At 50.7% G+C, this 24,996-nt stretch overlaps 1 protein-coding gene across 2 annotated transcripts in view; it reads left to right on the top strand.

The window, feature by feature from the left end:
- DNAH2 (dynein axonemal heavy chain 2) overlaps window positions 1-24,996 on the top strand; it is a 3,497,426-nt gene that overhangs the window by 2,149,727 nt on the left and 1,322,703 nt on the right. For both annotated transcript variants that reach the window (XM_078670326.1, XM_078670327.1), the window contains one exon: window positions 8,849-8,953. In XM_078670326.1, coding sequence (XP_078526452.1) covers window positions 8,849-8,953 — 105 coding nt within the window. The remainder of the gene's footprint in view (window positions 1-8,848; window positions 8,954-24,996) is intronic.

Here is a 24,996-nt window from a genome sequence, read left to right as displayed (position 1 = left end):
AGTGGCTGAACCTGGCCTCCACCTACAAGGTGGCCCAGGTATACAACCTGTGTCTGCCCTATCTGGCACTTTGTGGCCTTGATAGTGAGGCCTGCCTTTTGCAGAGCCTCTAACACTTTCCTCAGGTGGACCAGGTGATCCTCCCAGGTGGAGCTAAAGACAGCAATATCGTCTAGATATGCTGCACAGAAGTCATCCAGCCCAGTGAGGACTTGATTCACCAACCTTTGGAAGGTGGCAGGTGCATTTTTCAGTCCAAAGGGCATTACCACAAACTGATAATGCCCTCCAGGGGTAGAAAATGCTGTCTTGGGTTTGGCCTCCTCAGCTAACCTGATTTGCCAATACCCAGCTGTCAAATCAAATGTACTTAAGAAGTTGGCAGAAGCCAATTTATCTATAAGTTCATCTGCTCTTGGTATTGGGTGGGCATCAGTCTTAGTGACTGCATTGAGGCCTCTGTAGTCTACGCAAAACCTCATCTCTTTCTTACCACCCTGGGGGTGAGGCTTTGGCACTAGAACTACTGGGCTAGCCCAAGGGCTATCTGAGGGCTCAATGACTCCCAGCTCCAACATTTTCTGCACTTCAGTTTTGATGCAGTCTCTAACATGATCAGGCTGTCTGTAGATTTTACTCTTGACAGGCAGACTGTCTCCAGTGTCAACATCATGGGTACACCAATCAGTTTGGCTGGGTGTCAGAGAGAACATATGTCTGAAGGATTGCAGAACTTGCCTGCAATCCTGTTGCTGATGTTCAGTGAGGCTGCCACAAAAGACAACACCATCAACTGATCCATCATCAGGATTCTGAGTGAGCAGGTCTGGGAGAGGGTCACTCTCTTCCTCCTGTCCCTCATCTGTGGCCATGAGCAAGCTCATGTCCTTCCTGTCAACATATGCCTTGAGCCTGTTAACATGGAGCACTCTGAGAGGGCTCCTGGGAGTTCCAAGGTCCACCAAGTAGGTAACCTCTCCCTTTTGCTCAATGATGGTGTGGGGCCCAGACCATTTGTCTTTCAGAGCTGCTGGGGCCACTGGCTCCAGCACCCACACCTTCTGTCCTGGCTGGTACACAGTCAGAACAGCCTTTTGGTCATGCCAAGCTTTTTGAAGTTCTTGGCTGGCCTCCAGGTTTTTAGATGCCTTCTCCATATACTCAGCCATCCTGGAGCGGAGACCAAGTACATAGTCCACTATGTTGGTTGCAGGCTTTTTGAGAGGTCTCTCCCATCCTTCCTTCACCAAACACAGGGGTCTTCTTACAGGATGCCCATACAGAAGCTCAAAAGGGCTGTAGCCAACCCCCTTCTGTGGGACCTCTCTGTAAGCAAACAAGAGGCAGGGGTCTTCAACCCACACCATCATCAAGCACTACTGTCTGGATGTCCAGTCAACAGCTGAAACAGAAGTGGGACAGACAGTGCTGCCCAACCTTTTCCATTTCGCCTATGGCATCCTTAAGGTAAGAATGTGAATATATGATATATCCAGTGGTGGGAAGAAAACGTTGCTTACCTGTAACTACTATTCTTAAGTATTGCTATCTTTCATACTCAAGTGCAGTCTACATCCTCCCTGTTCAGGAAACTACCAAAATCTTTGATACAAGAGATGTAAATCTGACAGTTGGAGACTCAGTGGAGGGTAGGCACCTGGGCCCCTCTACCTGATTGGGTGGATTTCAGGTCGTAAAATGCGGTGGATGGGATACTTATAGTCTATAAAGGTTATTTTAACATGGACTACCATGCGTCCTGGCCTGATATCTGGGGAAAATGTAAGTATATGAAACTATGAAAGATACCAATGCTGAAAAACATTAGTAGTTACAGGTAAGTAACTTTCTCATAACACAGCCACCTCTCAGTTTGATCAAGCAGCAACCTGTATTCGTTTCAAAATACTGTTTCCTCGCTGGTCTCTGTTTCTGATAGATACATCTGCCAGTGGATTCCTCACCTTGTGAATATCCCCCTTGCGTCAGCAACATTCGGAAATTCTTTTGTAACTTCACGCCGACGTGGACGACGTCATAGAGGCACGGCATCGCACGCGACTCCGCTGACGTCACCGACACTACAATAGGCCCACGCCGGCGTGATTACGTCAGTTCCCTTTTTTCCGCGTCATCGACGCGAACTGTTTCAGGGAATCTCTGTAGCCTCTTAGTAACTTTGTTGCTATTTTCTTCACTTTTCTGTTTCTTTGTTTCCTTCTCGATGTCTTCAAAGAAGACCTGTTTTAAGCCTTGCAGAGAGTGTGGAAAAATGATGTCCATCACGGACCCGCACGAAGATTGCATCTGGTGTCTTAGCTCGGATCATGATGTGGATGGATGTTCATCATGTCGGAAGATGAACCCAAATGCTCTGGGGGAGAGACCAAACTTCTGGTGACTAAGCGGAGAGGTGACAAGGGTAAAAGGTCTTGGAAGTCTCGTTCGAGAAGGGCGAGGTCGAGGTCGGCGTCGAGATCAAGGCCTCGAGCGGAGTCGACTTCGAGATCGTCATCAGATCATGCTTCGAAGTCGAGGAAGAAGCATAAGAAGAGAAGACATGAGTCCCGACGTCACTCCGGTAGGGATTCGGACTCGAGGCCGAAGTCACCCAAGAAGGTACGTCCGAAAGTGGTTCCACCAGAGGAGGACTTGGATCCGGAAGGTGAGGCTTCGCCTTCGGAGTTGCAGGTCCCGGCTCCGTCTCCGGTTCAATCTCCGGCGCCGTCCCCGGCCTGTGAGGATGAGGAAGAAGTTCCGGAAGGAGAGAATTCTGCGCCTGTGGAAGAGCCGAATTCGGAACCTCCTCAAGGCCAGCCTGAGGGTCTTCAGCCACCTTTTCCGGCCCCGGGCCAAGACCCATCAGCGTTTTTTAACGCTATGTATGGTGTGTTTTCAAGGGCCTGGTACCCCTCTGGGGCGCCTTCGGGTCCCATGGGTCCACTTGCCTTCAATTTAGGAGTTCCGCTCTCCTATGCTCGGGCTCCATTTATGCCATTCATGCCGGCTCAGACACCACCATGGCAATACCCGGCTCCGCCGAGGTCAATGACGCCGATACCGACGTCGTCTGCTCCGACTCGACCTCGAGACCAAGCCACTATGCCATCGGATTCGATACCGACGTCGGTTCCGGCTCCGTCAGAGTCGTTGATGGATCCGGTGGCATGGCGTGTGAAGGAAAGGTCCAGGAGGGAGGCTCAGCGCCTCATGGAAGAACAAAGGTATACAGAAGCTCAAGCTGAAGTGGAAGAAGGAGAGCTTGAGGATGACTGTTTTGATAGTCTGGCGGAGGGTAGTGGCCTGGAGTTTTCTCCCGAGTGGGAGTTACCTTCCGTATCTGATGCCCCATCGAAAGATGTTCAGCCTTATCATTTGGTCATGAGGAAGGCGGCGGAACTTTTGAATTTGACCCTTCCTACAGTAGAGTTTAAGTCCAATCTGCTGACTGAGGTTCTGCATTCACCCAGTTCTGTGGTGGAACCGTTGCTCCCCTTTAATGAAGCTTTAACGGAGCCAATTATGGAAGTTTGGAAAAAGGCTTTTTCCAGTTTCCAAGAGTGTGGCAAGAAGGTACAGGGTTGCTCCTGAAGACCCTGCTTTTCTGACTTCTCATCCTTTACCTGAAAGCTTGGTAATCCAGGCAGCTTGTTCCAAAAAGACTGTGAGTGCATTTCCTCAGTGCCTGGGGATAAGGATGCTAAGAAACAAGATCAAGTTGCAAAAAAGACCTTTTCTTCTGCGAGCATGGCATTAAAGTCAACTAATGCCACTTGCCTTATGGGGAGATATGTACATGCTCTCATGGATTCACTCCGCCTTCTGGCACCTAAGATCCCTGTTGACAACAGGAAGGATTTTGAAGCGGTGTTGACGGATGCGCAGTCAGCAGCTCGTCAGGTAATACAGAGTGGGCTGGACACTGCGGATTCGGTGGCACGCATCATGGGTACTGCGGTTGCTTCAAGAAGGTCAGCATTGCTGAAATCTTCAGACTTTTCAGCAGATGTTCAGGCCGCTTTGATAGATCTGCCATTTGATGGTGCTGGGCTCTTTGGTAAAAAAGCTGACACAGCCTTAGAAAGATTTAAGGACAGTAGGGCTATTGCCAAATCTTTAGGGCTTCAGACCAGGGGTTCTTCTACCAGAAGGTTCAGAGGATTCGGACGCTCTTCCTTTCGCTCCTATCGGCAAGGTCAGCAACAGCAGCAGAATCCTTTGTCCAAGTCGTACAGCGGAAGACAAAGAGCTCGTCCTAGAGGACGTCAGGCCTCTTCCTCTTCCACCACCTCCAACCCCCCAGCCACAGAAAAGCAGCCCTAGATCCGCCATTCAGGATCATGTGGGTCCGGTGGGGGGTCGGCTTACCCACTTTCTACGGGATTGGGAATCGGTTACATCAGATCTTTGGGTTCTCAATCTCGTAGAAAATGGGTATGCTCTTCCCTTTCGGGAGTTTCCTCCAAATTACCCTCCTTGCCAAGGTTTTTGCACGGAGGAACACCTCTTACTTCTGCAGGAGGAAGTGCAGACTCTTTTAAGAAAGGGTGCGATAGAGGTGGTTCCAGAGCAGGAAAGGGGTCAGGGATGCTACTCCAGGTATTTCCTGATTCCCAGGAAGGATGGCAAACTTCGTCCAATCCTGGATCTCAGGATCTTGAATCTTAATCTGAAACAAGAGAAGTTCAAGATGCTCACCCTTGCGCAGGTTCTTCAGGCGCTGCTGGAAGAAGACTGGATGGTGTCGCTCGACTTGCAGGATGCGTATTTTCACATCCCAATCCTGAAGTCGCACAGGAAGTATCTCCGTTTTACGGTGGGATCGCAACATTATCAGTTTGCGGTCCTTCCTTTTGGAATTACTACCGCGCCTCGAGTCTTCACCAAGGTGATGGCGGTGGTGGCAGCACATCTCAGAAGATCGGGGGTTCCAGTATTCCCCTATTTGGACGACTGCCTGATCAAGGCAGAGTCGTCAGAGAAGGTGCTCCAGCATCTGCAGGAGACAACTTGGTTGTTGTTCCGGTTGGGTTTTTCAATAAATGTACCCAGGTCTCACCTGGTGCCCTCCCAGCGCATCCTGTTCATAGGTGCTGTACTGGACACAACTGTATGTCGTGCATTCCCTCCTCCACAAAGGATTCGCGACATACAGGAAATTATTCCTTTATTTTACAATGGAGCGGTCGTTCCAGTCCTAAAGGTCCTTCGCCTGCTCGGTCTGATGGCTTCTTGCATTCTGTTGGTCAACCATGCACGCTGGCACATGAGGGCGCTCCAGCGGTGTCTCCGCAGGCAGTGATATCAGCACAGCGGAGAGCTCAGGGAGTCGGTGAGGATCTCGAGAGAAACTGCTGCGGATCTGTCTTGGTGGGGCGTGGAAGGCAATCTGTCACAAGGAAAGCCTTTTCAACTACCTCCATCAGTTGCCACAGTGATAACGGATGCATCCACTCTAGGGTGGGGTGCTCATCTGGGGGATCTGGAGGTCAAGGGTCTTTGGTCTCCAGAGGAGAGGTTGCTTCACATCAACCTCTTAGAGTTGCGGGCCATACGTTTTGCACTCAAGGCCTTCCTCCCTTCCCTTCGCGGTCGGTCGGTTCAGGTCCTGACGGACAACACCACCGCGATGTGGTATGTCAACAAGCAGGGAGGAGTGGGGTCGCAGTGTCTCTGCAGAGAGGCTCTGCGCCTCTGGTCCTGGGTTCAGGACCACCCGATTTGTCTGTTGGCAAATCATCTGGCCGGAGTTCTGAACGTGCGTGCAGACCGGTCTCAGTCGGCAGTTCTCGGCCGACCACGAGTGGAGGCTTCACCCGGAGGTGGTCCGGCACGTCTTTCAGCTGTGGGGGACTCCTCGTGTGGACCTGTTTGCTACTCGCGAGAATGCTCACTGCCCGTCATTCTGCAGTCTCCAGTATCCGATGCAAGGAGCCTTGGGGGACGCGTTTCAGTTGAGTTGGGGAAGTCATCTCCTTTACACGTTTCCTCCCATACCTTTGATTCCTCGGGTTCTGAGGAAGATTCGCCAAGACCGGGCCCAAGTTATTCTGGTCGCCCCGGATTGGCCAAGAAGGGTGTGGTACACGGATCTTCTCCACCTCTCCTCTCACCCGCCGCTCCGTCTCCCGTTCAGGGCAGATCTCCTCTCCCAGATGGAGGGGCAAGTTCTACAACCCCACCTCCAGACCTTACACCTTCATGCCTGGAGATTGAACGGGGCAACCTGAGCTCCTTTTCTCTCCCACACGATGTGGTGGACGTCATTCTTTTGGCTAGGCGTGACTCCACTAAATCCATTTATTCATACAGATGGTCTAAATTTGTCTCTTGGGGCAGAGAGAAATCTGTTAACCCATTGAGGGCTCATTTGTCCGATATTTTACAATTTGCTCTTTCTTTGGCACAGCAGGGTTTTGCTGTTGCCACAATCAAGGGCTATCTTTCGGCATTGTCTGCATTTATCTGTTTGCCGGATCAGCCGTCTCTTTTCAAGTCTCCTGTGGTTTTAAGGTTTTTGAAGGGCCTCACAAATAGGTTCCCTCCTACTCCTTTTATTGTGCCTCAATGGGATTTAAATCTTGTTTTAACCTTCTTGATCGGTTCTCCCTTCGAACCCTTACACAAGTGTCCCATGAGGCTTTTGTCTTTTAAGACGGTCTTCCTCGTTGCGATCACCTCGGCAAGGAGGGTAAGTGAGCTTCAAGCTCTTAGTTCCAAGCCTCCATTCTTGACCATTCATGCTGATCGAATGGTTCTTAGGACCAGGGCTGCTTTTCTCCCTAAGGTGGTAACTCCTTTCCATCTAGGACAATCTATTACCCTTCCTACCTTTTATCCTCCCCCCACACCCTTCCAAGGAGGAGGAGAGACTGCACCGTCTGGATCCTAAGAGGGCGGTGAGCTTTTACCTTGATAGGACTAGAGACTATCGAATGGATGACCAACTCTTCATTGGTTTTGCTGGCTGCAAGAAAGGAAGAGCGGTGCACAAGCGCACTCATTCAAGATGGATCATCCTCTGTATAAAGATCTGCTACTCTTTGGCCGGTAAGGAACCTTCAGAGGGTATAAGAGCCCACTCTACTAGAGCTAGGTCGTCAACTACTGCTCTGTCTAGGCGTGTACCTGTAGAGGATATTTGTAGGGCCGCGACTTGGACCTCCCTCCACACTTTCGCAAAGCATTACTGCTTGGATGCCGAGGTCAGGGGGGAAGGTCACTTCGCGCTCTGTCCTTCAGGATTTTTTGGTATAGGTGAGTGGACACCCTCCTCCGGGAGTGGGGACTGCTGTGGGACTCTATTCACAAGGTGAGGAATCCACTGGCAGATGTATCTATCAGAAGAACAAGTTACTTACCTTCGGTAACGCTTTTTCTGGTAGATACAGTATCTGCCTGTGGATTCCTCACTGACCCACCCGCCTCCCCGTTGTCCACTCGTCTATACCGAAGTTGTTGTAATTCATTTACTTTATTGTCAAAGAGTTGTTTATTTCAAATGTTTTATTGCATTTGCTTCACACTATGGGCCAGATGTAGGTGGCCATTTACCGGCCGGTAACGGCCGATTTCGGCCGTTACCGACCGGTAAATGGGTTATTGGGATGTAGGGGGCCAATTTTACCGAATCGGTAAATTTACCGATTCGGTAAAATACCGAATCGGTATTTTTACCGATTCGGTAACTTCTAGATGTAGGTGGGACTCTTCTGAGTCCCAAAGGCCTTTCAGAGTCGGTATTTTACCACCCAATCCAATTGGGTGGTAAAATACCGAATCCAGGTGTGCATGCACATGTGTGCATGCACACCTATGCCATGTGACGGACAGACATGCCCTTAGGGCATGTCTGTCTGCCACATGGCACACATGCCTGTATTTGGGGTGCTAGAGGGTGTCAAAGTGACACCCCCTGCACCCTTGCTAGAATCGGTATTTACAGAATCGGTAAATACCGATTCGGTAATGCCCATTGATTCCTATGGGCTTCAATGCCCATAGGATTCAATGGGCATTACCGAATCGGAATTTACAGAATCGGTAAATACCGAATCTTAACGATTCGGTATTTAGCGATTCTGTAATACCTACATCCCCCCCTCTATTTTACCACTTCTTAAATACCGAATCGGTAAAATTCGGTATTTAAGAAGTGGTAAAATGAAATTACCTACATCTAGGCCTATGTGTGTTATCTTGACATTTGTGTACTGTGTATACTATGTATATTTCTACTGTCGTTGGTCCGTCCGTGTGCCTCGAAGGCACGGAAAAAAGGGCAGAACTGACGTCATCACACCGGCGTGGGCCTATTGTAGTGTCGGTGACGTCAGCGGAGTCGCGTGCGATGCCGTGCCTCTATGACGTCGTCCACATCGGCGGGAAGCTACAAAAGAATTTCTGAATGTTGCTGACGCAAGGGGGATATTCACAAGGTGAGGAATCCACAGGCAGATATTGTATCTACCAGAAAAAGCGTTACCGAAGGTATGTAACATGTTCTTCAGTGACAAGAGATAAATATGTTTAGCCAATATGCAGCATCAGACACTCATTTCTCTCTAACTGCATCTTGCTGTCTCTTATTTCTTTTTGCACAGAGCAAAAGAGCTGGCTTGTGATACCTTTTTAGGTAGTCTCTTTCCTACCAACTCTTGATACAGAGCTATTGCTTTGTCTTCAGCTTTAGTGTTTTGGCCAGAGTGTCTCTTCCTCCGTGCCTCTCACTCTTCATGACTACCTTTTTAAATCTCCTTGGGAAGTACCTCTCTGCCTGCTTGTCTCTTATCGCTCTCAGTTCTGTCTAAAGATTTCATCTGTCTTTAATTCCTTTCCTTGTTAATAGGACATGTTTCTGATGGCAGCTATGGGCCCACCCGGAGGAGGCAGAACCACCATCTCTGGACGCCTTCAGAGCAGTTTCAACCTCATCAACATGACCTTCCCCACGGTAAGCAAAGCTTTTGGGAAAGATTTTTCCAGTTTCCCATAGAAATATCTGCATGATCCTTGACTGATATCTGGAGTGTGGTTTGAAAGGTCTGAGACCAAGGTGTAGTTGATTTAAACACCCTTACACAATAGACAGAACAAGCGTGAAGTAGCCCAGATCCACAGGCAAGGTCTTCCTTTGTCTAAATGTAACTTATATAGCTGGCTTATGTCTGAATTTTCAGGCTAGGAGGGTCTTCTTTTTTTCCATCAGTGGTCCCTCATCACGCAAGGCCAATCAATGTTAAAGATCAAGAAAGGAAGTATGTGGTCTGAACCTTCCATCATTAACTACCTTATTACCTCCAACTTGCCTGAATAATTTTACTCTGGGTATTTCGTGGATGGTACCCAAGAAGAGAACTGACATTAGATCATTTCTGAATCCTTGTGACCAGACTAATGTCTGTAATTGTAATCCTTTCATATGTTGACTCTGGTGTTGATTCTGGAGGCTTGGCACTTGGTAGGGTCGATGAGCTCATAGTGTCTTCAGGATGTTTATATTCATATTCACATTAAGAAAGAGCATAGTCATTACCTGTCTCACAAATAACCTTGGATGCTTTCTCAGGTTATTAGGCACTTTTGTAGCAAGGTCAGTGGCTGACATCTCACGCATCCCAATAGGTTTACTGAACATTACTTTTGATGGATACTTCTAATCACAGGTCCCTCGCCATGTGAATAATCCCCAAGCATCAGACTGGATCTAGTAATTTTCTGAGTAGTTCTGTGTGCTACTATGTGACATCATGTGGCTCTGCGCTGACCTAATCCCTTTCAGAGAGTGACAAGCAGGGCCACATATAAGTGCCACCATGGCACACTGAAATCAGTTCCTTTCTTTCCACTCCCTCAGACATGGATCCAGAGCTTCTCCCTTGTCTTTAACCAGGCTTTCCATCAAAATGTATCCAGTATGCAAAGGAAATGTCACTTCCTGAAACCACAGGATTCAATCCGTGCAGAGACTGTTGCAAAAATGTCTGTGGCAGACCCATACAAAGTCTATTTGTGGTGCCTGGGGTTGGACAACATCTGCAAGGCCTGTACCTACTAGGTCCAGATTAACCTGAAAGCCATATGGGAGCATGAAGCCAAATTCAACATCGCTCAAGAAGACTCAGTGCTGTGACCAGTCAAAGTCAAAAGGAAGACCCTGTTCCCACAGCCCTTACTGTGGTAGGTCGTCGTCATGGTCAAAGACTTTGGGTAAGTCGAAGAAGAAACATAAGAAATTCAAGAAGGAAACAACCCCTCCCACCACTCTTGGACTCCAGTGAGGGTGCAATGGCCTCAACATGCCTTCCAGTCTCACTTTCTGTCTCTGATTAGGAGTCTGATAGCAATGCATCCTGAGCTCCCAGGTCCGTCTGCAACATTGGAACAAGTAGAAGTCTTCGGAGAGGTTACACAGCAGATTTTTGGTATGTTTCTGGCTCCTTCTGGCGCACCTTTGGGCCCCAAGGAACCACAGGGGCCTCAAGTTGAGCGAGTTTGCCCTCAGCGGCGTTTGTGCCCCTAAGACCCACTTCAAATTTAGCACCGACTCCAGTGCCCGCTTAGACTCCTGCACTGTCCACTGCGCTTGTCCCTCATGCATCAATGCCATGTGAGGATATGCATCATATAGTGCTATCAAACCCCAAATTGAATTCACCATGACCGCTACCGAGGCCGCATCTGGCGCCGACCTGCATGCAAATGCTTAGCAACTATCGGACTGTTACCTTGCCCTTACTACATGGTAGGGTACAGATCCAAGAATAATGCATATGATGAGGGGGATGATTATGTTCCCCAGTACGAAGAAGACTATTGGTATGAGCTTCAGGATGACAGTGGGCTTGACACTTTCCTCAATATTGGCCTGATGTCTCCCCTGGGTACTGCCACTAAGCAAAGCACCTATTTCAATATAATGATGCTGTAACGGGGAAGACCCGGACCCGCCTGGCTTACCGGTTTCGCCTCTTTCCAAACAGCACACAGGGGCCTGGAGAAACACGGACATCCTCGGAGACAAGGAGCCAGCAGAGAGTGGAGAGCCCTGTTTCTTTAACTGGGCGGAGTTGGATGATGACGACGTCACAGGGTACGCCCCCGTATCCCAGGTAAAGGCAGTCCCAGAAAACACACAGGTGTGTGTTACACCCGGAGGCGACGGAGGTGAGAGCGAAGGAGAAGAGGACGAGTGCGGAAGAGAGCGGAGATCGGCGAGGAAGGACGAGGAGAGGCGGGAGCAGAGCAGAGGAGACGAAAGCGGAGCAGAACAGAGGAGGGAGGCGGAGAGAAGACCGGAGCAAGAGAGTGACCATCGGAGGAAGGAGGCGGAGAGGAGACCGGAGCGGGAGAGAGACCAGCGGAGGGAGGAGGTGCCGGCCGGAGAAGAGGACGGAGAGCGGAAAGGCGGAATCGGAGGATCTCGAGGAGAAGAACCCAACAAGCCAGGAGGCCAACCGGAAGGCGCATCGCCCAGCCACACTTCGAGGGAAGTGTGGCTACCAGAGGTACGATCGAGGTTTTCAAGGTGGGCAGGATTTAAGTGGGTCAAACCACCGTAAAAGCTCCTCACACCTCCCGTGCACTACCATCCCTTCACCTCCTAAACACAACGGACCCTATTAGAGTATTCGTGCACGTGTGATCCCTCACTCCCTTCCCTGTGCCTTATTGGTAGCACAAGAAACTAAAACGGTGCTATTCTTTCTTTATTTCGGAGGGACACAAAGGCTCGACATCGTGGAGGAAAAGGTCACGACTACAAGTCCCAGAAGACACCGGGACAACCGCCGGACAGCTGTGGAGAAGAGACAGCTGAGACACACGGCAGACTCAGAAGGCCCCCTGCCCTACTACCGAAAAACGATACACACGAAAAGGACCTTTAAATCAATAAAGCCTGCGTTACCCATATCCCCGGTGTCAGTCAGTCTGTTTGAAGGGAACGTGGTAGCGCCTACACCGACCCCAGCGAGTAGGGGCGAGCCCGAGGTGTTACAAGTGGTGGAGAATGCGGGCACGATAGCCATCTGGGACACGAAGATGGAAGAACTTCTACAAAGACTGGTAAAAAGGGCAAGAGCAGCTGGGCTGGGCAGTGGAACAACAGATAGCCACCGCTCAAGCTGACCGTGATATCTTCAGAGACACTGTGGTGAACCAGTTAGAGGGACTACAACCGAGAACCCTCGATCCGGCAGGACACCCAGTACATGAAGTAAGGCAACAGACGCCCACCCCTTCCGGTATATCCCTACAAAAATACACAGCGGGAGAAGATCCAGACGCCTTTCTCGTCAATTTCGAGAGTGTTGCTCTGGCCTGTGGGTGGCCATTAGAGAAATGGCCCTTCTTTCTCGCCCCACTGTTAACCGGGGAAGCACAGGCTGCCTACCAGGTGGCAAACGGAAATGGACAGACCCCGTATGCTCAGATCAAGATCATTATCCTGGATCACTTAGGAATGGACGCAGAGGCCTACCGCGTCCGATTCCGTAAGGAGAGAGGAACCCCCGGAGAGAACCCGAAGACGTTGTTCTTCCGGTTGAAATCAGCAGCAGACAAATGGCTAACGCCCATACAGAGCACCAAAGAGGCTATAATGGACAAAATCTACCTGGAGCAGTACCTTGAGGCTCTGCCCTTCAATACCCAGCGTTGGTTACAGCAACACTCTAACTTGACCACCGCTCAAGCCATGGACATGGCCTCTACGTTTGCGCGGGCTCAGCCACGCCTGCACCCTGCAGAACCTGAGAAAAGCTGCAAAGCCCCGATACGGGTCGAACGCAAACCACGACCCCCCCCCCGGTCTTCCGGGGCCTAGACTCCCAAACCCCAAAGTACCCACGTTCAGAGGCCCACAATGCTTCGACTGTGGTGCCTGGGGACACATTGCCCGGTTTTGTCCACAGAAGAGGACCCAGGAGGAGCCGATGGAGGTCGGGTATCTACCCCGTCCGGTTATGTACTCAGCAGAACTTGAAGGGGCATACCACGTGAGTGTACAGGTGAACGGGGGGAAGGTCAAGGCTCTGTTGGACTCAGGGTGCAAACAGTCGGTGATACAGGGACGCTTTGTGTGTACCCCCCAGGTAATGCCAGACGCCCTAGTGCATATCAAGTGTGTCCATGGCGATATCAAGAGTTATCCGATAGCGTATATCCCTTTAGAGATGGAAGGGGGGCGGACCATAGTGGTTAAGGTGGAGATTCTGAACACCCTCCCCGAAGAGCTGATAATAGGGACTGACAATCCCCACTTCCTAGACCTCTTCTCCGAAACCCTTAACAGTAGGAACCCAGGCCCCACCATGGTTCTCACAGCCCCGAATCCCTGGGAAGGGGACCGTAGCTTCAAGTTTGCCCAAGCCAACGACTCCACATTGCTCAACGCATGGGAACAAGCCCATGCCGACCAGGACAACCCCAGCCCCAGGTACCCGCGTTTCGTGATACAAGACGAACTCCTTTACAGACAAGGGAAACAAGACGAACCTAAACAACTCCTTGTTCCAGTATGCTTCCGGGAACAGGTAATGTTCTACGCCCACACCCACCTCCTCGCAGGCCACACGGGCAGCGAAAAGACCGCTCAGAACATCCTACGGAACTTCTATTGGCCGGGAGTGTATCAGGACATCAAACAACACTGCCAGACGTGTGACGTATGTCAACGAAAGAATCTGCACAGACCTCCGGCTATACCATTACAACCCCTGCCGATTATTGGGACTCCCTTTGAGAGGGTGGCAATGGACCTCATTGGACCCCTCCCGAAGACGCGAAAGGGAAACCATTATGCCCTTGTTATCGTGGACTACGCCACTAGATTCCCCAAAGCCTTTCCCTTAAAATCCCCCACATCCAAGAACATTGCTGAAAAGTTTATGGAACTCTTCTCCCGAGTTGGATTCCCCAAGGAAGTCCTTACCGATCAAGGGACTCCCTTTATGTCCCGAGTGATGAGGGAAGTGTGCCTCCTCTTAGACCTCCATCAAATCCGGACGTCGGTCTATCACCCACAGACCGACGGTCTCGTGGAACGATATAACGGGACGCTAAAGAGCATTTTAAAGAAAATGCTCACAGCCAACAGAACAGACTGGGACATGTTGTTACCACTGGCCCTGTACGTAATTAGAGGCCAAACCCAGAGCAGTCTTGGCTGTTCTTCTTTCGAAATGTTGTATGGGAGACAGCCACGGAGCCTCCTGGAGATGACGAAAGATTACTGGGAGGCGGAACCCTCCCGTGACACGAAAACGTTGTTGGAATACAGCCAGAACCTCAAGAACCAGTTGGGAAAAATACGGTAATTGGCTTACTCCCATTTGGAGAGGAGCCAAACAAAACAAAGAACTCATTACGACAAAGGGAAGAAGTGGAGAAGACTGGACGTGAACGATTGGGCCTTAGTGTTATTACCGTCTACCACCAAGCGGTTTCAGACCGAGTGGCAAGGTCCCTACCAGGTCATCGAAACTATCGGCAGAACCACCTACCGGCTACGCTTGACAGGAAGGAAAACCCAAATCTTTCACATTAATCTTCTAAAAAAATGGCTAGGAACCCCTCCACTGTCGGCTTATTCAGTCGCCCCCAAAGAAAAACAAACAGAGACCACGGTAGACCATCTAGTCATAAACGAAGACCTATACCAAGGACAACAGGAAGGACTGCATAGAGTCCTCAAGCGCCACTCCTCCGTCTTTTCTGACACCCCTGGATCAACGATATTGGCGGAACATCGAATCGAGACACCAAATGACACCATCGTGAAACAACGACCTTACCGAATACCTGCCGCAAAAAGGGAAGTCATAAGCCGAGAGGTGAGAGAAATGCTCAAACTGGGAGTAATACGTCCATCCAGAAGCGAATGGTCCTCTCCCATCGTAATGGTGCCTAAACCGGATGGGAGCAGTAGGTTCTGTATAGACTTCAGGGCCCTGAACGCTGTCTCCTCCTTCGATGCGTACCCCATCCCCAGAATCGACGAATTGATCGAGAAACTAGGCGAAGCCCAGTACATCAGCACCCTGGACCTCACGAAGGGGTACTGGCAGGTGCCCCTGCGAGGCGAAGACCGCAAGAAAACCACGTTTTCCACCCCTGACGGACTCTACGAATTCACGGTACTACCTTTCGGCCTACACTGAGCCCCCGCGACATTCCAAAGACTGATGAATGAAGTGCTACGGGAACACCAGAAATATAGTTCAGCATACCTGGACGATATTATCATCTTCAGCCCCGACTGGGAGACACATCTCGAACATCTAGAAACCGTTCTCCTACAGTTGACCAAAGCGGGATTACACATCAACTCGAAGAAATCCCGAATCGGTTTCCAGAAAGTGAAGTACCTGCGGTACGTCCTGGGCCATGGGGTCATCGAACCACAAACAGAGAAGGTCCGAGCCATTGCAGACACCCCGTTTCCCACTAGCGTTAGGGAGATGCGGGCCTTTTTAGGGTTGGTGGGTTATTATCGCCGATTCATACCCTCCTTCTCGGACATAGCAGCCCCGCTCACGGACACCCTTAAGAAACTGACAACAAAACCCGATTTCCAGAAACCCTCCCCTGCTATGTGGAGGGCCTTCAAAACCCTTAAAGAAGTAATCACCACTAGCCCGGTCCTCTCCTCTCCCGATTTTTCCAAGCCCTTCGTCCTGCATACTGATGCATCGGATTTTGGGATAGGAGCCGTCTTGTCCCAAGTATCGGACGAAGGGATTGAACACCCTATTCTCTTTATCTGCCGCAAATTGTTCCCCAGAGAGGTGAGGTACCCCACGATTGAAAAGGAGTGCCTAGCCATCAAGTGGGCAATAGACAAACTGCGCTATTACCTGGAGGGACACCCTTTTAAGCTGTATACCGACCATGCCCCATTACAATGGATGAGCCGTAACGCCTCTAACAACCCCAGGGTTATGCGGTGGTTCCTTTCTCTACAACCGTTTGCTTTCCAAGTGCTGCACAGAAAAGGGAAAGACAACGCTAGTGCGGACTATCTCTCCCGTTTTCCTCTCCCCGATCGGGAGAATCTAAGGGGGGAGGGGTGTAACGGGGAAGACCCGGACCCGCCTGGCTTACCGGTTTCGCCTCTTTCCAAACAGCACACAGGGCCTGGAGAAACACGGACATCCTCGGAGACAAGGAGCCAGCAGAGAGTGGAGAGCCCTGTTTCTTTAACTGGGCGGAGTTGGATGATGACGACGTCACAGGGTACGCCCCCGTATCCCAGGTAAAGGCAGTCCCAGAAAACACACAGGTGTGTGTTACACCCGGAGGCGACGGAGGTGAGAGCGAAGGAGAAGAGGACGAGTGCGGAAGAGAGCGGAGATCGGCGAGGAAGGACGAGGAGAGGCGGGAGCAGAGCAGAGGAGACGAAAGCGGAGCAGAACAGAGGAGGGAGGCGGAGAGAAGACCGGAGCAAGAGAGTGACCATCGGAGGAAGGAGGCGGAGAGGAGACCGGAGCGGGAGAGAGACCAGCGGAGGGAGGAGGTGCCGGCCGGAGAAGAGGACGGAGAGCGGAAAGGCGGAATCGGAGGATCTCGAGGAGAAGAACCCAACAAGCCAGGAGGCCAACCGGAAGGCGCATCGCCCAGCCACACTTCGAGGGAAGTGTGGCTATCAGAGGTACGATCGAGATTTCCAAGGTGGGCGGGATTTAAGTGGGTCAAACCACCGTAAAAGCTCCTCACACCTCCCGTGCACTACCATCCCTTCACCTCCTAAACACAACGGACCCTATTAGAGTATTCGTGCACGTGTGATCCCTCACTCCCTTCCCTGTGCCTTATTGGTAGCACAAGAAACTAAAACGGTGCTATTCTTTCTTTATTTCGGAGGGACACAAAGGCTCGACATCGTGGAGGAAAAGGTCACGACTACAAGTCCCAGAAGACACCGGGACGACCGCCGGACAGCTGTGGAGAAGAGACAGCTGAGACACACGGCAGACTCAGAAGGCCCCCTGCCCTACTACCGAAAAACGATACACAGGAAAAGGACCTTTAAATCAATAAAGCCTGCGTTACCCATATCCCCGGTGGCAGTCAGTCTGTTTGAAGGGAACATGGTAGCGCCTACACCGACCCCAGCGAGTAGGGGCGAACCCAAGGTGTTACAGATGCAAAGAATGACTGAGGTGCTAGATTTGCAATTACTGGCCAAGCACGTCAAAAATAAAATGCTAACAGAAGTTCTACAGCCAGGACAATCTCCAATTTGACTTCTGTTACCATTCAGGGACATATCAACACCGTTCTATGCACCTCAGCCTCACCATTGACTTGTGCCTCAAGACCCTTCCTGACACAACACTGTACCCTATAGAGTCTGGTGGGGCAGAAGTCAACCTAAATATTTTTCCTACCACTCCTCCCAGCCATGAGTCCAAACCATAGATTTTTGGCAGAATAGTTTTCTCCTCGACAAGCATTGCTATGGAATTTGTCAATGCCAGCTGTCTCCTTGCCCATTATTCCCATGCCCTCTGGAATACGGTGGGTCAAATTTTATCAGCTGTTACACAGAGACTTCGGCCGTATCTCACGCAGGCTTTTCAGGTTGGCCTCGATGCCACAAAATTTGTAATACGCTCTGAACTGGACACCAGTGATTACCTAGAATTTGCCGTGGGCACCAGTGTGGCTGTCAGTCATCATGAGGTCCACAGGCTGCTCGGGAAATGGTCAGGCATTTTTAATGGATATGCCATTTGAAGAATCTCACTTTTTTTGGGATAAAGCAGACTCAGCATGGAACTTTCTATGGAGAGCAGAGCCACATCACATTACCTGGGCCTTTCTACTACTACGAGGCAATTGCACCAGTTTGGTCACAATATAGGTTTTCACTTCCAACGCAAGACCCCACCTCCTGCACACCTGGATTTTCAGCCTTTTTGTGTTTGATGCCGCATTTAGGAAAGGGCTTCTTATGGACATGGTGTGATCTGATAGAGACATCCAGGAGCAGATTCCCTAACTTTTTCCTTCTCCCCAGACGTCAGACTAGATCAAGGCCTCTGAGCTGTATAAGTCCCCTCTGGGGGGCGGATGTCAGTTTTTTCTTTTCCATGCTGTAACACGGATCTGGAGAAGTGTATCTCTGGAAGTTTTTTTTGGCCTACTATGACGATTTTTTGTCTGAAACAGTGTGCCAGCTCTCTATGCCTTCTGGGTTTAAATCCTTTGGATCTTGTGCTCGACAGATATCGGGTACGGATCCTCATTTCATATACATGTGGTGCTTGGGCGAGCACCACCACGACGAAGAGTTTGACACCTGTTAATTGTTGAAACCAAAATCTTAGCGGGAGTGCCGAATGAAGCTCCTGATGGCTCGGTTGCAGAGGACTTTGAGTTCTCCTGTACATCGGTCGACTGCGGTTCGACAACGTAGACGCTCCAGAGGCCGTCTTGGGCGTTGCTCTCCTTCCAGTAAACGGCAGAAGCGGTCCAGGTCCCTGTTCTCATCCCATGTTTAGCGTCATCGTAAGCGATTGAAGTTGCTGCCTTCTGCAGCTTCTTCGACTCATGACATGGTTGCAAGCAACTCCTCACAACCTTGTGCTGAGGACTCCATGCAAGAGTTGCTCCTGTGCTTCCCCGCCTTTCCTGGAGTGACTTGGGCCAAGACGAAAGAGTATTGTGATGCTCTTCATATCATAGTTGGATCTTCTCCTTCCCCTGGACCACCTCCGGGACCCAAGGAGCTGATGGGTGCAATGATTACGTCCTGCCCGATGGGTTCCTCCTTGGTTGCAGTTAGGCCCTTGGACACAGTGACGCATTTTCACAACCCTTCAGGGCTCACACATGTGGCACCAACTGACTCCGAAGCGATGTCAGTTGTTCCTCCGAACCAGAGTCAATGCACAACCCAGCAAAGAGTCTTGATGCATAGACATCCCCTCGACTCATTTTGTCATTGCCGCCATCGATGCCCTTCCACGTTCTTATCCCGAAGTTGATCGACACTGACACTGCACCTTATCGACGTCATTTACGGAGCCGATGATTCATGGTTCTGTGGGGGCTACACACAAACAGTTTGTGGAAGGAAATGAAGACATGTTCTTTTTGTGCATCAAGTGACTACAGATCCTCCTATGATGGATAGCTGGATTTCTAAGTTAGGCAAAGCAAGTGCGTTAAAATCATCCCTGGCTTCTGGCCTTGCCTCGGACGCCAGTTCTTACTTGGCGGACATGTTAAAAAGGGTGGCTGATGTATTACATTGGTCTCTGCCTTCCGTGGAGAAATTTACAGACCCCCCTCATTACAGTTCTTAATCTGGGACAGTCCTGGATTGAGCCAGTGCTACCTTTTGTAAGGCATTATATGATATTTTTCTGGGGACATGGGCTAGACATTATACTGGTGCGCCTGTGGACTGTACTATTGCCCACAAGCACCGCCCTGCCCCAGATAATTCTGCTTATCTTCTTCATCAACCGACACACAACAGTTTTGTGGTTCAGGTCACAACAGCTTCCCACAATGCGGATAATCTTCCTCCTCCCCCGATTGCCAAAGATTCCCAAAAGCAAGACTCTTGTGGAAAACGAATGTTCTCTTCCACCAGTGCAGTGTTACATTCTATTAAAACAACTTACGTCCTTGGACTTTTTTTCATTATTTATGGGATTCACTGCAGCAGTTATTGCCATTGTTATAGGCTATTAGGAACAAACTAAGTCCGTTGATTTCGGATGGGCAAAAGGCGGCTAGGTTATTCATTGGGTGTGGAATGGATACCACTGATTCGATTGGTTGAGCCATGGTGTCTTCAGTGGTGTTAAGCTTGTGAGCTTAGCTTTGTTCTACGAGAGTTGCAGAGGCAGTCCAGTCAGCTTTGATTGACCTGCCATTTGATGGTGTGCAGTTATTTGGTGCCCAAACAGATGCCGCTTTGAGTAGGTTTAGGGACAGTCAGGGTGGCCTAGACCCTTAGCCTGGTTCCCTTTTTTCAACTTTTGCTGTATTTTAGGGGAGATATTCCTGTGCAGAAGACTCCTCCTCCACTGCACTATGGTATGCTTTTTGCGTTGGAACGTCACCAGATGTGGTGTTTCTGCCTTTGCAGACCTTATTTCTCATGGTATTTTTTGCCGGCGATGACAGGTTGTTTTTTTCTTTGAGGCTGTACATGTTTTTTTTCCTACCCATCAAGAGATTTGGATCTATGGTTTCTTTCTCATGTGAAATTGATAACCTGCGTTACCTGCTTGGGTCTCTGTTGGTACAGGACCTGACCTATTAGTTCATTGTAAGTGGCGCCTTAAACTCATTAAAAGGGGAGGGTTTCTAGCATGAGAATTTTATCGTGGCAGGGGATTTTAATTGTCACACGTGCCCAAATCTTTTACACCCATCACCTAACAGACATCCTTGCCCGATTTTGGAGGATTTGCACTTGGAGCATACCATAGAAGGGGAGGAGATAAATAGCTTCCGGCATACGCACAATTTGGGTTTTACTTTAAACAAGCTGACAAACCGGTCATATCCACAAATTCCCCTGACATAGAAAGGAAGGATTTCTGCCACAATCATTGATTTCATCATTGTTTCTGCTTTTATGGGTTGGCCTCCTGTCTCCTTCAATATCTTACATAGTCCCTACAGTGCCCGTAACCCTCTGACCCTACCTATGGAGGGGGTAGGGAACCACTCAGAGGGCCCTCAAATGCCCCGGGGTAGGCATTTACTCTGGTTGCAAATAATGATAAGGCTTTTAATCATAGTCTTTTCGCAGACTCCCAGCAGGAGATACTTACCTGCTTGGACCCTATTTAGCCTGGCGAGGAAGTTTTAAGTTCTTTTGCCTTCATCGCTCAGTCAGTTTCTGTTCTGTTATCGATCCCTGCGATTAGGCATCACCCAGATCACCGCTCAAGGTTTGATTCCAATTGCTCCTGGGCCTTTAGGCATCTGAAGCAGTTGCCTCGCGACAGGGAATGGGTAGCAAATGGCCGTTGAAACTATAAAGGGGCCCTGAATAAACAGAGTCACCAATTACAGAAACAGGCATGGGCTGATCTAACCAAAGCTGGCAAAATGAGGGACACTACCCATTTCTGGCAGATTATTAATAGTCCATGTTTATCAGAATCATCAAGACCTGTCTTATGTCACCACATCACCGGTAACAGTGGGTCACCCATTTTGATAGTGCATGTAATTTGGGCTTTCTTGAAGGGTCTCAAATGGAAATTGCTCCCAGCCTGGCCGACACATCAGTCACTTTCTCGTTGGAGGAAGTCCAAAGGAGCATTGTCTTTGTCCCGTAACAAGGTGCCAGGCTCTGATGGGATCCCCCCAGATTTTTTCTGGGACAATATTGAAGTTTGGGGCCCGGTTTTGACACTTCTGTTAAATTCTGCAGCAAAGAAAGGGATGCTGCACTCCTGGTCAACTGCTACCGTTATACCAATTTATAAACAAGCATTTGCAATACAATAGGTCTTGCTCTTGCGAGAGTTTCAGCTATTGGCATTGTAAATAACAATGCGTTTTATTTAAATTTCTGATAGATACATCTGCCGTGTGGATTCCTCACCTTGTGAATATCCCCTGCGTCAGCAACATTCGGAAATTCTTTTTGTAGCTTCGCGCCGACTTGGACCCGATCGTCATAGAGGCACGGCATCGCTCGCGACTCAGATGACGTCACCGACGCCTATATTAGATCCATGCCGGTGTGATGACATCAGTTCCCTTTTTTCCGCGACGTCGACGCTAACGGTTTTCTGGGATCGTCTGTAGCCTTTGCTGTAACTTTGTTACTTGCTATTTTTCTAGTCTCTTTGTCTTCTCTCTTTCGACATGACCTCGAAAAAGACCGGGTTTAAAGCCTTCGGAGAATGTAACAAGATAATGTCCATCACAGATCCACATGAATGCTGTTTGTGGTGTCTGAGCTCCGACCACGACGTCGAGGAATGCCAATCCTGCAGGAAGATTACACTAAAGGCCCTCTGGGAAAGAGAGGCAAAACTTCTTGTTGCCAAGTTTAAAGAAGGAAAGGAGAAGAAGAAATCAAGATCGCGGACACGACGCTCGAAGTCAAGGTCTCGATCGAGGTCGCGATCGAATTCGTCCTCGGCCCATGCTTCAAGATCTTCAAAAAAGAAGCATAAAAAGAGAACCCATGAATCCCGACATCGATCGAGGAAGGAGTCGGGTTCCAAGCCGAAGTCGCAGGTGAAGCTGGTCGAGAAGGTGGTAGTATCTTCGGCTTCGGAAGAACAGGATGCCGAAGTTGAGGCGTCGCATGCGAATTCGCCGAGTTCGCTGAAGCAGAAAGCTATTCCATCTCCGGACCCATCCCATCCTTCAGGTCGGGAGGATGAAGGTGAGGAGGAGGAGGTTGGAGAGGGAGAGGCTCAGCTGCCCGAAGGTTGTACGACTCCGGTGCACCAGCCCGAAGAGGAGATCGACGTCGTTTCGACTCCACGCCCTCAAGAGCAGCCTGGGGGTTCGTACCCAGCCTTCCCGGCTCCAGGTCAGGATCCTACGCATTTCCTGAATGCGATGTTCGGAATTTATTCAAGGGCTATGTATCCCTCTGGGGCTCCTACTGGTCCCATGGGTCCGATGGCATATGGTCTGGGTGTTCCTCAATCCTATGCACCTGCGCCCTTTATGCCGGCTCCAACGCCGCATTGGCATTATCCGACTCCGGCGAGGCCTTCGACTCCGAAGCCATCGACGCCGAGATCGATGACTCCGATTCCTTCGACGCCAGTTCCATCAACTTTGATGCCGAACCCTGAGCGACGTCGTGGATCTCTTCCTCGTCCGACGTCGGGTTCGACGCCGGCTCCGGCTCCGTCGGAGTCGATTGCGGATCCGACGGCTTCGAATGTGAAGCAAAGGTCAAGGCGTGAAGCCCAGAGGTTGATAGAGGAAGAAAGATATCGAGAGGAGAATCTGGAGGAAGGCGAACTACAGGAGTCTGAGGACCCTTTTGAGGACATGACTGTAGCTAGTGGCCTAGAACTATCACCTGAATGGGACCTTGTTTCGGTTTCTGATGAGCCCTCAAGGGATGTGACGCCTTATCATGTAGTGATAAAGAAGGCTGCAAATTTGTTGATCATTGCTCTACCAACTGCAGAATTTAAATCTAATCTGCTCACAGAGGTCCTTCACTCTCCTTCATCAGTAACTGAACGTCGCCTTCCTCACTGAAACCTGGGTGAACGCCTCCTCAGCACCCGACATCGCCATAGCCATCCCGGACGGATACAAGATCACCCGGAGGGACCGCGTCAACCAGACGGGAGGAGGCATCGCCATCGTACACAAGAACACCATTCGCATCTCGACCAACTCCGACGAAACCTTCGCCACCGCCGAACACCTCCACTTCCAGATACACACCGACTCCAAGACCACCCTCCGAGGCACCCTCATCTACAGACCCCCGGGACCACGCACACAATTCAGCAGAGACATCGCAGACTTCATCAGCCCGCACGCCCTTCCCTCCGCCGACTACATCCTCCTAGGGGACCTTAACTTCCACCTGGAGAACAACAATGACAGAAACACCACGACCCTGCTGGACATCCACGCCAACCTCGGACTCAAGCAACTGGTGAACACCCCCACCCACTACGCCGGCCACACGCTTGACCCCGTCTTCTCATCCAGCAAGCACATCTCCTTCAGCCACTCCACCGGACTCCACTGGACTGACCACAGCTGCGTCCACTTCAGCTTCAGAAAGACTATGACCCACCACCACCCGCAACAGGCCCCCCGCCGGAGCTGGAGCAAGATCACCGCCGAGCAGCTCACCGCCTCCCTCAGCCAGAACACTCCCACTAGCACCAAGGACCCCAACGAAGCAGCCAACAACCTCACCAAGTGGCTGACCGCCTGCGCCGATGACCTCGCACCACTAAAGAACCCTCACAGCAAACCCGGCAGCAAGAAAACCCCGTGGTTCACCGACGAACTCAAGAACTCCAAGAAGAACTGCCGCACCCTCGAGAAAGCCTGGCGGCGCGACCAGACCACAGAAAACAGGACCGCCCTCAAGCGCGCCACCCGCAAACACCATCAGCTGATCCGCGCCACCAAGAAGACGGCACTCAAAGAACAACTGGACAACAACGCCCACGACAGCAAGGAACTCTTCAACATCGTCAAAGAGTTCTCCAACCCCAGCGCCGGAAACAACGACATCACTCCCTCGCAAGACCTCTGCAACTCACTCGCCTCGTTCTTCCACCGCAAGATCACCGACATACACAACAGCTTCGACGCACAGACCGCGCACCCTACCACCGAACCAACACCCGCCACCACCACCCTCCGCAACTGGACCCCAATCAGCACCGAAGACACCACCAGCACGATGAACTCCATCCACTCTGGATCACCAACCGACCCCTGCCCACACCACGTCTTCAACAAAGCCGACGCCATCATCGCACCCCATCTCCGGGACATCATCAACACCTCCTTCCACACCGCCACCTTCCCGGAGAGCTGGAAGCACGCCGAGCTCACCGCCCTCCTGAAGAAACCTACGGCGGACCCCACCGACCTCAAGAACTACCGTCCCATCTCGCTCCTTCCTTTTCCTGCCAAAGTCATCGAGAAGACCGTCAACAGACAGCTTGCCGCCTTCCTCGAGACGAACAGATCCCTCGACCCCTCGCAGTCCGGGTTTCGGGCCAACCACAGCACCGAGACCGCCCTGATCGCAGCCACTGACGACATCAGAGCCCTGATTGACAACGGGGAAACAGTGGCCCTCATCCTCTTGGACCTCTCTGCGGCGTTCAACACTGTCTGCCACCGCACCCTAGTGCAGCGCCTCAGCAACATTGGAATACAAAAGAAAGCACTGGAGTGGATCATCTCGTTCCTCGCCGGAAGAACCCAGAGAGTCCGCCTCCCCCCGTTCAGATCCGAGGCCACTGAAGTCATCTGCGGCGTACCACAGGGATCCTCACT

The sequence above is a fragment of the Lissotriton helveticus genome, chromosome 12 (assembly GCF_964261635.1).
Source record: "Lissotriton helveticus chromosome 12, aLisHel1.1, whole genome shotgun sequence".
NCBI lineage: Eukaryota > Metazoa > Chordata > Amphibia > Caudata > Salamandridae > Lissotriton > Lissotriton helveticus.
This window is presented reverse-complemented; position numbering and strand designations above follow the sequence as displayed.